Below are 16,287 nucleotides of genomic sequence, written 5' to 3'. Positions count from 1 at the left end.
TAAAGTTTTTTTTTCAATGCATTTGATTGAGTTGGGTTTCTCAGCTACAAAAAATAAAACACTATTTCTACTGGATGTTTTGATATTCCTTCTATAACATAATAAAGCCTTTTAATTGTGAGATGAAGACATTAAAATAACTAAACCGTTAACTAGTGAGCTATGTCTTTCAGTTTGTTTTTTTAAATACCGAAACCTCCCCTTTAAAGCAGATAACACGATTAATGTCAAGCTCTACTCTAAAGTATAACCAATCTTAAAATATGAAAGTTGTAGTAATTATTTTGTTGAGAATTTAAAAACACGTTCAACCCATGTAACATTATAGCTGGCTGTACAATATTAAAAACAAAGCATACATTTTTGTGGCTTAGGGGGAAAAACGACCAAAATCAGAGCGAGGGAAATCTATATGTTAACATATGCTAAGAATAACAACCTTAATTTCATCAAAGAAATATTTTAATCTAACAAACACAGCCCCGATTTCACGTTGCGTAAGAGGTCAACAGGACGCAGTCACACAGGCGAGGCGGGAAACTGTTTCTCTTTCTCGTCCACTGATTGGAAGAACCTTGTGCTAATGTTCATATCCTAACTTCTATAGGCTAACCTCGACGCCATGTATTTACAACAACCAATAGAATGAAACAAAAAACGCTGAGCTACGTGTCACTGGTTACATGAACCAATAGGAGAACTAGGATCACGACCGCTAAGGATTGGTTGAATTCACCGCTAGGAGACCTGTTTGTTCGAAAACAAATAGAGTACAGAAAAATTATTGGTATTTTCTACGGGAAACTCTTCACTTGATTTCCTTTTATTTTATTATCATATTTTTTTGCACCAGACACACAAAATGACGGAATATGACCGCCGTTGGACTGGCTCTCTTAGCCAACAGGAAGAGCTAGCCTGCTAGCTTTAAAACCAATTTCACTACGGACAAATCGATAAGAAATTTGAAGAAAAGCCCGTCAGGTAACAAACAACGTGCATTTTTTTATAAATAGCATTTATTTATGTTGCTATTTATCAAAAAATTCCGGCCAGTGATAAAGATTGATATTATGCACAGGGATTTTCCACATGTACTGTGTCGGTCAGGTTATTTTATCAAGTTAGCTAAGTGGACCCTGTCGCTTCTGGCAGGTTCAGGCTAAGTTAACTTTAAAATCATTTGGCCCGACTTCCCTGACAACAATCTGTTAATAAGACGATCTATTTGGAGTATTTAAACATTAAGGCTCTTTGACATAGTTATGTAATTCTTTTGATCAATGTTTGTTGATCATTCCCTAATTTGTGACGGGATCAATGTTGGTTGACAAGACCACGTTCAAACCTTTAATGTATGCGCTGTACGTAATTGTTTTCCCCATGGACTGCTAACTAACGTTGTAATCTTTCAGAACTGCGGTTTACAGACATTCCCGCGTCTCATATTTTCACGATTGCTTACTACTCAAACTCTATTACTAGTGTTTTCTCAATAGCTGCACCGATTACAAAATGCTTACTGTTGCTTTAGCTGCCTGGGTCTATACTAGATCTCATGTTGTTTGACAGAATGTTTTACATATGTTTTAGTGAACATGGTTTTATTAATGTATCTGTTTAAAGACTTGACTCATCAGCTCTTAAATTATTTTAATATAGATACCACCAGTATCACATTTTTGCTTTGCTGTTATTTTGAAATGTGATCTTATTTCAGATGCTGATTTATTTACAAGTGGGCCAATTAATTCTTAGTACATTCACCCTTTTTATGTTTGTAACACTTTCACTATATCTGTTGCATGTCAATAATATTATCTTAAAGTCAATGATTATAATAAAGAAGCAGAAGTTACTTGTCACAGTGAGCTCCAAAGGTCTGAAAACACAATGAAAACTTGGGATTAAAAATTAATTGTAAACCTGGTTTCTGTTTGCTAGTAGATCTCACTTTATATGTTTTCTTTTAGAGACCCCGCAATGTTTATTTTACCATAAAGTGGTGTTGTAAATGAAAAAATATGCCCCCGTTTCCCTGCACACTTGTTCTTGTATAGAATTACTTGCAGCTGTTTGAATGTGTAAGTCACTGGCTACATTTTTTTCCAGCATGTTGATGGTGGGTGACCATGGAGGGATCCAATAGAATGAGTGTGAGAGAGCTTTGCGAGACAGATGATTTGGCAACGAGTCTGGTGCTGGATCCCTTACTGGGGTTCAGCACCCACAAGATGAACATAAGGTGCTTATTTTGCTTAATTCCTTTTATGCCACTACTTCATTCTGCCTGAAATACATGATATACAGATTGTAGGCACAGTAATTGAAAACAAGACTTAAGCCTCTGACTAATGTCATTAGGTTAGGGAAATGTTTGTTGTGTATAATAAGTGTAAAACATATTAAAGTGTGTTTTTTTTTTGCTTTGTCCGTCTGTTCTCTCTTCCTAAATGAAGTCCTCCTCCAGAGATCCGGCGATGGGGCTACCTCAGAGAGACCCTGTTGCGTTTCAAACGCACGCATGACTTCCAGGTTACATTTGATGCTCTGTTGGATGGAGAATGGGTCAGTGAGTATTTCACTGGGCGGGGTTCACACCGAAAGGAGCTGTTGAAGCAGCATGTGAGTTATTTTTCTTTTATACTTTCATGTAGCAGATGCTTTTATGCAAAGTGATTTACAAAGGAAGAACATCACAAGCCATTTTTGCGCTTCAAAAAATTCCTAGCTTCCCTGTTGTAAATGTGTATTCTTCACAACACAATTTATTTGCAAGAAGACTGTAGTGTTGTCTTGTTTTGTTTTTTAGTTTAGTGTTTGTGCAAATACAAACAACTAAGACACTGAAATAATGCCAATCACTTGTTTGCTTTTTTGATGAGTTCAGTCTCTGCACACAGAGGGTGTCAGCAACTGTCAGCTGTTATGTGGACTTAAAATGGGTGTGTCAGTGGAGTGGTATTGGTTTTCAAGACTTATGTCTGTGCAGTAATTGTTACAGAAGACATCTGTCGTTTATTTTGAATTAGCAAAGAATAAGCAATATATAAATTACCAGGATGGTTCTGCCGCCTCTTACACTGCTAAAAATAACATGCAAGAATTAATAGAGGTAATTGAGTTTAGGAATTATTAGTACATTTATTCCAATACATTTGAATACAAGACTTTTTAATTAAACTAAATGCATCATGTATTGAGAATGAACACATGATATTTGTTTAGATGTGTCCCGTTCCCCAGTTTCTAACTTTGGTAATGATATACTATCTTGTATAATATTGCAGAAATCCCTGACTCTAAGTCCGGCATGCTTTACGCCATGTTTACTGATGATTTACAGCTGATTTCTGATGATGAGGGTACATGAGTATGGTGGTGGTGTGGCTGAAATGTTTCCACATCAACAGCAAAACTGTTTTTCATAGATCAATGACTGTGATTATTGGAATTAATCTCATTATTATAAACACAGTAAGGACTTAACCGGAGTACATGTTTACATGACATGAGCAAATCTCTTTACTCCGGGCTACATTAATGTTTTATTAGTTATTTGCTATAATACACAGTACAAACAATGATCTCAGAGACAGTAGGTGTGTTACTGGCTCTCGTATTTAATATAGTCAAGTCAGATGCAAAAATGTTTATGGTTATTGGGTGGCGTGATGAATATAGGAATATGATGGAAAATGCCTCTGCAACGGTTGTGCTCGCTCAAATTACAAAAACCTGATATAATATAGACCTAATTTTTCTCGCCATAAAAATTGCCATGGCGTTAAAAAACAAACAAAGTTGTGGAGCACACACTGCTGACAGTGAGTTGTTAATGGTAAACCTCAAGAATGTTATGTTTACTATGAATTTGTGCTGTAGGTGCTTTGATTATGCTTACTGAGATTACAAGATTAATCACATTTATATTAGGGCTGTCACGATTATGAAATTTGGCTGACGATTAATTGTCTAATAAATCATTGCGATTATGACGATTAATTGTCTGTTTTAGAGCTTTGGCGATTAATTGTCTGTTTAAGAGCTTTGACTTTTAATTCTCATACTTTTTTTATTCAACTTTGAAACGACCATATTGTTCTGAATATAAAGACTGTTTCTTGGAAATACATCAGAAAAAAATGGGTCATCATATATTTAAGGTTTAGGCTTTTAGCTGTCAATAATACAACTGCCAAATACTTGTAAATGAAGTAAATTGATCAGAAGTGAATTGAAGCCACCATTAAAATGCTATCAGTCATAGAAAAGCTTCTAGTCTGTTTTTTTCTCACTTGCAAGACTACAATAAAAGTTTGCTTCTATGTTAATGAGATTTTGGTAGACTGGTTTCCACACTGAAATAATATTCAATTGTACTGCAGGTATTTTTATGGTATATGCTTTAGTTTTTTTTTAAAGTGATTGTGTTGTGGTGGTACATTTTACAAGTATTACCATGCTTTAGTTACAATATATACACTAAAATATGCAATATGCACTACAGCTCCCCCTAGTGTCTTCTATAGAGATGTGCAATAATTGCGATGATCTGAAACCATCGCGATGAGACGATTATTTAATAATCCTGACAGCCCTAAATTATATCGAATTATTGTGTTTACAGGAAAATAAAGTATAATTGCAATATTACCATAATCTTACTATAATCGCATTATGAGGGTACATGTAAACGTAGTCAGTGTTTATTAAGTTTACTTTTCCACTGGGATTGTGGGGTAAAAAAAATCTTGAGTAGGGCTGGGTATCGATTCTGATGTTCCGATTCGATTCCTATTCACAAGCTTTCGATTCTCGGTTCGAGTCAATGATTACCCAGATAGCAAGCAACCATTGAATCAATGTTAAAAAATAGTTGATTTGTCAATGTTAATTGCATTGAATCAATATCACTTTTGCACCTGCAATTAATGTAGACATTTTTTAGAAATTTAAACAAATCACCATTATTGTGATCAGGCAACTCTTTTACCACTTTCAATGTTTACAGTAGTGCTTTAATAAGAACACTTATACATTGATAGATAAAGAGATGTTTTGAAAAGTTTACTTTTAAACATGACCAGTTAAAGAAAACTTAACATTAGAATATAAGAGTTAATATAATTGTGATTTGTTGAAATTTCAACATTTTTTCAACATAAATTGCAGGTGCAAAGGTGATATTGATTCAACGCAATTAACATTGACAAATTAACAATTTTTTAACATTGATTCAATGGTTGCTTGCTATCTGGGTATAGATTTAATACAAATCCTATAGATATTTCTAAAAAAGATCAGTAAATATCACATTACAATGGTGAATTAAAAAATGAAATGAAGAGCCACAAACCTGTATATTAAACTTTAAAACACTTGGGTATGTTGAAATAGAACAGTTATTTTAAATTTAAGATGCAGTATAACAAACTAAATTTCACAAAAATAGCTGTAAATAGAGGCTGCAATCATGTGAACCACTGCCTTTTATATGAAGGTGATGTTAAATTTGACAACACACCCAGATCCCATGTTAATTAAGCAATGAATGAAGGATACTCCCTGTTGTAACATCCACTCGTTGTAAAAAGAAAAATGACATCTAGTGGATAGTAGTAGCAATAACATTAACGTAAATGAATGTTCAGTGCTTGTGTAAATATGAAAGAAGAAAAATAGATTGACAGCTTTTGAGAATCGATATTGAATTGATGTGTTTAAAAAAACGATTAATCAATTTTTCGATTTTTCAATTTTTTTGCCCAGCCCTAATCTCAAGACCCCTGCATTCTATTTTATTCTGTCGCTTACTTGCTAACTGAATTAAAATCCTGGAAGGTGTGCTGTATAAATGCAAATTTGTAGTGTTTTCCACATTACTTTTTTGTTGTCATTTTGTTATCATTGCAATAACAGCCTTAATTTCTATGCCTTTCTTTTAGATGTATCGCTATATGAAAGCTTTTCTGTTGGACAGTGGAGTGAATATTGAGCCGTGCAACCGCTATTCCTCAGAGACTAATGGAGCTAAAATAACAGTCACTCGACAATGGTTAGAATCACTATTCGCCTTGAATTTTTACTTTTATTGCAACAACGTTTGCATTTTGTTCAACCTGTATCATTTAGACATTTAGAGTATGACTTGAAATTCTCCAGGAGTGTGGGAGAGCGGGTGGAGGTACTTCAGGGTTGCATAGCTGAGCTGAGCCCTGAAGATAGTGCAGTGCTGAGGGCGGGAGTCAACGACTTCAGTGTCATGTACTCAACACGCAAGAGATGTGCTCAGCTTTGGTTGGGGCCTGCTGCCTTCATCAATCATGGTGAGAGAGAGCGTTTTCACAAAAGAACATAGACACTTTTAATTTGTTTACTCTTGACTGCCATGGGCAGAACACAATGAAAGGCGTAACATGTTTGGAATGTGTGCAAATGTTTGATTTGACTGGCTGAACTCCTATTATGAGATCTTTATTTCAAAAGGCTTTTTATTGAAGATCTGATCATGCTTCTTACTTTTTCCATGTTCGGGAGAAGACTGCAGACCGAACTGTAAGGTAGGCTGCTAAATTATTATTTTAACTTGCAGTTGCAATTTTACTATTTGGTTGTAGTGGATAGGGCAACAAGTCACATCTTGTCATAATCCTGAAGTTTGACACCAGTTTGACCTTTTTCTGTTGCAGAGAGTTGAAAGTTTTACAGCACCAGTAAATTCATTTAGTGACCATGAAATCAGCCAGCAAATATCCAGCATACATAGAAACTTCAGTACTGGTGAAATAGCTTACCATGTAAACCTGGTTAAAAGAATTACATTGGCAGAGCTGTATTTTAAAAATGGTAGCGTGTTAAGTATATTAAAAATATTTTTGACCGTGAGGTCACTACATGCTTGCATTTGTATAGTGTTGTGTCTTCCCTGTTGGAATTTGTGATAGAAAGTTGTCGGTTTGTCCACTCCAAACATTTGACTAGCAAAGCATATTATATATAGTAGTACAGTAGTTCCAACTTGTTTGAATCAGCAATTCCTCTTTTTCTGTTTTTGTATTTCTTGATGTAAAATGAAATTATGAGACGTAGTATTAATGCATAATTTGTTAATATTGTTTGTTTGTGTGTTCCCATTATTAGTTTGTCCCAGGAGATAAGAATGGAGCTTGCGTGAAAGTGGTTCGACCCATCTCACCGGGGGAAGAGATTACCTGTTACTATGGGGACAGCTTTTTTGGGGAGAATAATGAAATGTGTGAATGTTGCACGTGTGAGAGGTGAGAGAAAATACATTAATTTTGCTTTAAAGCCATCTGCTATGGGTATTATTGCTGTGATAGTAACATTTAACTGTTCTAATGAATAGGCCTTTTTAAAAAATGCTTTTATTGCAACACGATTGTATAATTTCTATCTATGTAGGAGAGGAGAAGGATCATTTAAGAAGAGAGAGAAGTCACCAGACTTGGTTTGCTCCAATGATCCACTGGGTCAGAAATATGAGTTCAGAGAGACTGATCTGAGACTTAACAGAAAAAGGGGAAATGGCACTCCAAAGCCATTTCTAACTGTATCTAATTCCGGTATGTGTGTATTTTTTACTATTCATATTTGCTGATGTATTTTCTTTAATCTAGTGTTCTGGCGTAAAATAAAAAGTTGAATGCATGGAAAAGTTCTTTAAGTTAATGATTACAATTAGTTAAAAAACTATTTTTTTTTCTCATGCAAGTAGTTGAAAATCTACTTTTGGGGATGCTTTTTAATCTTAAAATTGCCAGCCTAATTGAACTCTAGCTGTCTTTTTCTTCTCACTTTCTGTCAGCCTTGCCAATGAGGAATACCTTTTCCCAACGGGCAAAGAGAAACGCCCTTGTTTTGAGCAAGATGAGAAAGACTGATAGGCGGAGAAGGGAGGAGCAATGCAAACAGGTGGAAAAAAGAACACAAAACCTCCCATCATCTTTGTCTCACCTTGGACTCAAAGGGCTAAGTGTCTACCTTCATCAGCACACTGCAGAATTTCTGTTAAACTGTAAGGATCCCACGAGCAAAGAAAGGGCCCTACTATACCTAATTGAGAAAGAAAGACCAAAACCAGAGAGGAACGCAAGGAACAATAACCAGGATGGACAAGAGGAACGAAAGGTTGAAGACTTGTTAAGGAAAGACCCCGTTATTACGTTTGAACCCTTTACACTTGGATGTATTTCTAGTGTCCGGGAAGGAGACGGCATGACAGCCAAGGAACGTAACGTTGATGTATCTGTCAGAATTGTTCACCAGAAGGCCGCTGCCTCAAGGACCAGGAATATGCTTTGTAGTCGTCTGAGGCGCTTCAGAACGCGGAATCGATCTGCACACTCCAGGTTCAATAAACGGAGGACCCGACTGATCAAGCAAAATTCCAGACTCGCTTCAAACAGAAAGGAATGCTCTGGCTTTCATGCCCGGCAAAAAGAAAGTGAGGCTGAGTTCAAAGACATCCATAATTCTGCTTTAATCTCTACAAGGAAACCAAGTACTGATAAAAATATACCTATTGGAGAGGAAGGAAATAATGATAATAAAACTTCAAAAACAGAGCGCACAGTGATGCAGCAGAGATTCTTGACAGATGGCCACAGGGAGGTGCATGGCAGCAAGAGACACACAGACAGTTTCAGTGCTTCTAGGGAAGGTGATGATAGTTCTTGTGCAGCTTCAGGGACCTCAGGGGACAACAGGAAAAACCAGTCACAATCTGTCGCTTCTAGTACTGTAAACATTACACCATCTCCATTTGTTCATAATCCTGTCTCTCTCCTCTCAGGGTTAAAACGTTACCTCAGAGTCAGTCTGGTCAGGGTACCTATCCCTGGAGAACCAAAAGTTGAAAGCACAGGTCAGAGGCATGCAGACAGTGGGAGAGATGAAAGTACAACACCAGCAGCAGAGTCAGTGCAGGAGAGCGTTAAGTTAGATGGGAGAAAAGAAACCAGTAAACAAGGTAAGAAAGGGGTAAAGGAGATGTATTTCACACCAGTAAATGTTAAAAGTGCAGATAAGTTCTTGAAAGTGACATGTAATTTACTACCATATTCTTCAGATACCGACACAGATACTAGTGTAAACACAGTTGAAGTACAACCTGTAGAGAATGAACATGCAGATGTTTGTGCTAAGGCTCATCACAATGGGATTGAAAGTAACCAAGTTAGGGACACCAATGTTAATGTCACAGTTCCAGATAGTGATAACAATGTTAATGTCACAGTTCCAGATAGTGATAACAATGTTAATGTCACAGTTCCAGATAGTGATAACAATGTTAATGTCACAGTTCCAGATAGTGATAACAATGTTAATGTCACAGTTCCAGATAGGGATAACAATGTTAATGTCACAGTTCCAGAAGATTCACAAGATTCTATGAGGTGTACGTTTAAGAATTCTTTAAAGAAACGAACAAGAGCATCCACAGATAAGAAACAACCAAGTGTTGAGAACATACCTGTAGTGCATGATAAAACAACCACAGCCACCCAGCAGGGAACAGTAATTGTTGGGAGAGAAGATTTGAATAAGAAAGAACTAACGGTGCTTTTTGGGAGCAGGACTGTTGTTTTTAAAGAGGTGAGGGTAGTGCTGTCAGATATTAGAAAGGGTTTGAGTGACAAGTTTTGTCAGCTAGATAAAAATGTTAATGATCACCAGCCTGCACTTGAAAACTCTCAAGACGTTGGTGAAGCTGATAATATGAAGACATCATCACTTGCTCACAAGATGGACAAAGATGATCAACTCAAAACAAGAAATAAGCATCATAATCAGGACCTCACTTCAGCCAATCAGCCAAATATACATGAAAACACTCAAGCATCTCATATGCCACAGTCAGAAAGCATGTTGCTTTCGTCCGAGCCTCTCTCCATTGGCAGGGTTTCTCTGGATAACAGCCCCCAGAGCAGCATTCCCCTAAAGAAACGTGCATTTCGTGAATCCGTTGATACAGAGCCGGATCAGGATTGTAATGTAATAGCAGCAGCACAATTGTGTACAGATGCCGACATCACAGAAGCCACATTGGACAATCTGTTACCAAAGCCAAGCGACAACAGCAGTTATGAGACAACAGAACTGAAATCTGCAGAAGTAGAATCGGGTTTAGTTTCTTCCAAAACTTCATCTAAACAGCTCTGCAAAGGTCTTCAGAGACCTCAGTCTAGACCAGTGCAAGGCAAAGTGACATCCCCTGCATCTAAGGATGACACAAACAATGTATCTGTTGGAGAAAGAAAAATCGGTCAACCTAAGAATAAAACATCTAAAATTAAAGAAGAAATGGTGGAGTGCCAGAAGAGTGAACGGAAGGAGAATCGAGCCGATTCCTTAAGCAACGAGGAAAGAGTAGAAGAGAAAAGAGAACATATGAGAACTGATAATGGAAATGAGTCATCTACCTCAAGTTTTTCTGACAAGATGGAGGACGAACACAAGCAAAACTTCAGAATCCGCCTTAAGAGGAAAAGGGGAAAAGAATGGGAAATGGAGAGTGCAGATGAAGCTGGCAGTAGTGTGGATGGATTAAGCCCACAGCAATGTTTTCCTGTAGTTGACCCTTTTAGGGCCATTTTGGATTCAGTCTCAATTTTAAATGCAGAAATGGAAAGGATTCGTGGTCATGGGGAGGCAGATAAGGGTGTCGGTTTGCAGAAAGCCACCAAAGCAGTTCAGGACGTCCTTGAGCATTGCAGAAAGGAATGCGCCACTAAGCAAAGGACAAGCCAACAAAACCCTACGACGCTTTGCATCAAGAAGGAAAATGTTACCCCACTGAAGAAAGTCATTCAAGATGTGTATGATGTGCAAAGACAACAAAATGTGTCTGCCCTAAAAGTCGAGGCAGACATCAATGACATTAAACCGTTACCTCCAATCAAATTGCGGAGGAGGGCTGAAGGCAAGTGGGAGGTAGAGTGGAAAGAATCTCAGAAACAAGATGGGAATATGAAAAACGATTCAGTGCACACACAGCCAAAGAAATTAACATCTGTCTCTTCTCAAAAGGCAATACTTCAGCAGATACCGAACAGCAGTGTTAAAGAGGAAATCCTGCCTCCCTGCCAGGAACCGATGATGGCACATAGTTGTGACAAGAGTACAGAGGCCCTCAGAGATCCGCTTGGTTTTAAGACTTCAACTCTACCATTATCCCTTTCACCTCTGTCACTTTACTCACCTTGCTATGATGGGCTAACAGAAGTTAGTTATATCCGAGATGGTATTCAAGCAAAAGAGGATGGTAAAGAGCAGACGTTGGACAACATTGACAGAAATGATCGAGGTAAAGAAAGCAACGAGGTATCCTTGAGTCACAACCTCTTTCAGATTAATAAAAGTCTGTCGAGACTACAGGCTCTGAGCCAGCCACAGGTATCTGAGAAAAATGTGTCTACCAACATAACCTCTTCTGAGATTCAGTCTCCTCCCATCTCTCCCTTTACCACAGACTGCAGCTTCAGTAACTATTCAGATGTCGTCCTTGACTTTCCATGTTTGAATCTAGATGGCTACGATCAAATCGCAGCACAAAACAGCTTGGCCAACTCTTTAATAGATTACTGTCCTGGTGAACCACATAACACGGGGTCCTTCAACAGCCCCTTCTCTCAAAGTCCCACTGATGGATGGAATCCGGAGACCCCTTACTTGGGATCGCCAAGCCCAGTGAGTAACTTTAGTAACGGTGACGATCTTAGCTTCCCAGACCTCGTCTTTGCGCAATCTGACACGTCCTCATCTAGCAGTGCTCCTAACCTGCTCTTCAAAGATAAATTATGTAATGCAGCCATGAGTTCTAATCCTCTTCAAGACTTGTACTTGGCTGATGTTGACTTTTCAAAAGGTCCAGAGGTACACCAGGACGATTCAGCAACCCAGTTTCTACGCAAGGACTCGATCATTTTTAATAACATCGCTACAAACGTAAAACAGTCAGTACACCCAACTGCACGTTCACAGGATAAAAAGTTAAACATTTTTGATTGTCTTGTTAGCACAAAGATCCTATCGTCCGAATCAGGCTTTCCTAAAATGGATGATAAAGCTCATGGAACTCTCAGCATGCCCAGCTCGAATAATAAATCCCAATCTGTTTTACTCAGGCAGTCAACACAAAGCCTGTCTGGAGCAGGACCTCAGAGTAACCCTGTCACGCCCTTCCATTCCCTTCACGTAGGAAATAAGTCCACCACACATGCTGACTTCCTAGAGGCGTTCAACTCTGGTAATTCACTTTTTCGTGACAGGAAACATCCTTTTTTTCCCAACTCCAAGAATGTCTTGAAAACAGAGGGAGGTTTGAATGCTTCTAGAGTTTCTGTGGCTGCAGGCAGCCCCATATCCAACGACAGCATGGATAACACCTTCACTTATTCCCCAGGGCCATCGAGTTCACACGGTGGAAAAGATTCTTCATGTCCTAATGTTGAATTCTCTAAATTAACAGAAAATTGCTCTAAGAACGCCCCATCGAAACACTACTCTGCCAGTCCCCATCAGCAAAACGATCACATTCACCCTGTTTATTTTGTTAGCTCCAGCAAAACCACAAACGCTTTCAAGAACATTGCAGGTGTAAAGCCTCAAATCCCCAAAAATGATCCTTCCTTGCCCTCATTTTTGTTTTCCTCTTCCCAAAGTTCTCAGTGTTACAACGTACCACAAAGCAAAATCCCAAAATTGGGGAAACCCCATGCTGTTGTGGCTCCCACTCAAAACGTGAAGCTTTCTGGAGGGTCTCAGCCTAATAAGAATGGGATGGGTCAAAATGTCGCTCACTGTGATCATGCTACTGAGTTCAACTTTAGCTCTACCCTGTCACCTCCTTTATCACAGCACAGCAGTCCTCAACTAGGATACAAAGAGTCAACCCATGGGGTCCCAGTGATTAAAACCACCTTTGAACATACTCAACCTTCTCACCAGTCTTACGTTGTAAACTTTACTGGAGATCATTCTCTTACTCTGGGCTACGGCAATGATGGCGAATGCTTAAATTACTCTGGATCGGGACCTGCAAATTACACTTACCATTGTCTCATGGAGCCTTCGGGGACCCAAGGAAGGCTTGTCGTTGAAGCATGTGGTTCCTCAAACTTCTCACAGTCTCCCTCTGTGGGTAAGAGTGCAGGGTCTAAAGTCAATGGAGGCCAAAATGGTAAAGATGCACAGCAGCAGGGCCAGTCTGGAACTCACCCATATAATTCTCTGCACTTCTCCACCTCCACCTCCCACTCACAAAACACCACCATAACCGATCGCAAGCCTAAGAGACTGAGGCTTGTGGTTACTGACGGTACAGTAGATCTGGACCTACAATATACAGATTGATAATGACCATTTGTTGTTGCAATGGTATTTATTTAACTTTAATGTGATACTTTTTTTTTCTTTGTTTTCATTATACATTTTTGGCTTTATGTAAAAAAAACCGGTTTTGCCATCAAAATAAGATTTTGTTTGAAAATTTAAGATAAATATTTTATTAATAAATCTGCTGAATTATTATTTGTATGCTACATTTATAATGTGTTCTATTTAGTACATTATTTTTAAGAATATATTTCCACACAGTGAATTTTGTAAGTATTACAAAGGAAACTAAATCTTGTGATTATCCTGTAGTACATAAGTCTTTCCACATGATGGTGATGTGGTGCGCCACAGTGTGGAAATTCTCTTTTCCCTCCTAGCGTTTTCATTTGAAAAGTTAAATTGTATTTGTTAAAGATGTAACCAGAAGTTAAAGCACATAAGGAAACATGCTTTAGTAGATTTGTTTTTTTCTATGCCCATTTGTCAAATGAAATAAGGGTATGCAGTGAATTTTTTTTAAGAGGTATCAGGTGTCCTATATTTGGCTAAAGATGATTCATGTGTGCCAGAACACTGTACTGCTACAATAAGCTAATACAAAAATGCAGTTTTTACTAGTCCTCTAATGTTATTTAAATAGCAATTAATCTTCTACAAGCACATTAGAACACCCATAAGTTTTGGCATTTGATGCATATTAGCATCAAATCATTTATGTCTGTCAGTTTTTTATGTTTAATAGGTATTGCTATGGTACATTGGGGCACAATTGTTTAATTTATTATTTACCACTTGTGATACTTTAAAAAGATGTTTAGTGCTTTTTAAAGCCGATCTGTGATCAGATTCTTCTAGCTAGAATACTGTCATGTACTGGCGCTCTGTAGGTCACCGTCATCCAAAGCCAGACATCACTCGCTGACCCCATGTAAGCGTTCATTAATTTCCACTCAGATTTAATGATTGCAGATATGCAAAATTTTTTGATGTACTTGTATTCAGCCTTGCCTTGGTCTATAAAAAGCCAGTGTATTGTATTTATTTCAATATGTTTATAACATGGTGCTTTAATGTAACATTTTGGTTTTTGATCAATCTGAACAGAATATATTTTACTCTGTTTTTAAAATCTAGATCTAAATGTCTAATGTCTCAAGTCTAGACATAATTACATTCTGGTATGTCTTGTATAGCCATCTTGTTTGTTACTTAGAGAATTTGAGATGAAATTTTAAATTGTAATTGTTCTGCTGTACAGTTGTAAAAATATGAAAACATTGCAAGTAAAATGATTTTAAAACAAGCTGTTTATGGTGTTTGGAAGTTTATGGATATTTTAGACATTTTTTTCTGCGGAATCTAACTTTGCTTAATTGCAGCAGTCATTGATCAAGACATGAATAGCCTGATGGTGAACATATTATATATTGTCTCCGTCCTTCCAAAAACCTTGGATGTACAAATTTGCTATTTATCAAGAAAAGGGGTGATTAAACACCGTGTTGTCAAAGTTGACAAGCACTTTTTAAAACGTATTACTGGTTAGATATTTGCAAAACACAGTGACAAACGTAAATGGTGACTAATAATAATGATTTATGATGAAAAAAATCATGAAATCTGGACATACAAGGTTTTAGAAGGACTAACAAATGCTTGATTTTAGGCATTAAGCATCTGTTTGCTCACTGGAGGTGAATTACCCACAATGCATCTTTTTATGTGTAGCGATGTCTTGTAAATCACTCCAGCTCATTCAGATTTCACCCATCACTAAGAATCTTTTTGTTCCTTCACTTCCTTTCATCTCATCCTGTTTTAAATCCATCTTTAAATATGCATTTCATTTTTATGCTTACCACATAGCATACAGCTCCTGGCGTCTCCCATTTCCCTTTTTTCATATTTTTTGTCAAAATGTTTAGCTCACATTTTCGCTCTTTACCATTGCCCATATCCATCACAGCATACATTCAGATGCATTTTGTTTGTTACTTTTTTATGTCATGTTCCGTTTGTCCGTTTTTCTCAACTCATGACCCGTTTTCTCTTCACTCAGCTGTGAGCAGAGGGTTAATTCTGAAGCCAAGTGGAACAGCTTTTTTTCATAACAAGGACACAGGCAGTCGAAAGAAAGTGAGGCGGTAAAAGGCTGAACCTTGGAAGCGCTGCGGAAAACACCCGGATACAAAAAATCTACATTATATCTTATTATATAAGGTATAAGTCTGATTTCAAGAGCGGTCATTCCACTGAGACTGCGCTGCATGCTCTCTGTCATTGAAGCCCTGAGACTGACAAGAGCCACCTCTAATTCATCTGTACTTATACTACTGAATCTATGTGCTGCCTTTGACACTGTTAACCACCACATACACGTGCCTTCCCGGGATCGGTCCCACATTTATGGAATGATCTGCCTGCTGCTACAAGATCAGCAGATTCTGTAGCCATCTTTAAGAACCGTCTGAAAACACGTCTCTACCGTCAACACCTGACTGATCAGTTCTGACTTCTATCTCTTTTCTACTTTTTCAAAAAAAAAAAAAAAAACTTAGCTCTGTATACTGTGATAGGCTATATGAGACCAGTTTTCTTTTATTGCACTTATGCTTTTTGTTGTCCTTATGTTGTTCCAATTGCTTCCATTGTTTTCCTCATCTGTAAGTCGCTTTGGATAAAAGCATCTGCTAAATGACTAAATGTAAATGTATTATCCTCACACTTTTAGTTCTAAAGCACCTTAGCACTTTGCCTTATATCAGTGCTATACATTAACCATCTATTCAATCAACTGTTAGTCTTTCAGTGACCCAAGGAAATATGGCTTCTTTTAAAGGCACTGCTCAAAGTTACAGAAAGCTTTGTCGCACAAAAGAGATGTACAGTAGCCTCTTCCATTTTATGTTGCCTGTGATACAGACA

At 37.7% G+C, this 16,287-nt stretch overlaps 1 protein-coding gene across 1 annotated transcript; it reads left to right on the top strand.

Moving 5' to 3' along the window:
* The first annotated feature begins 469 nt into the window (after positions 1 to 469).
* kmt5c (lysine methyltransferase 5C) lies at positions 470 to 14,771 on the top strand. The gene is made up of 9 exons (XM_057346060.1): positions 470 to 984; positions 2,113 to 2,245; positions 2,460 to 2,625; positions 5,949 to 6,058; positions 6,166 to 6,329; positions 6,544 to 6,563; positions 7,144 to 7,280; positions 7,426 to 7,586; positions 7,829 to 14,771. Exons 2-9 carry the CDS (start codon positions 2,133 to 2,135, stop codon positions 13,375 to 13,377), a joined length of 6,420 nt encoding a protein of 2,139 aa, XP_057202043.1. The 5' UTR covers positions 470 to 984; positions 2,113 to 2,132; the 3' UTR covers positions 13,378 to 14,771.
* The last annotated feature ends 1,516 nt before the right edge of the window (positions 14,772 to 16,287 follow it).

Source organism: Triplophysa rosa, linkage group LG11 (assembly GCF_024868665.1).
Source record: "Triplophysa rosa linkage group LG11, Trosa_1v2, whole genome shotgun sequence".
In the NCBI taxonomy this organism is placed as follows: domain Eukaryota; kingdom Metazoa; phylum Chordata; class Actinopteri; order Cypriniformes; family Nemacheilidae; genus Triplophysa; species Triplophysa rosa.
Note: the sequence above shows the minus strand (reverse complement) of the source record. Positions and strands in the feature narration are given on the sequence as shown.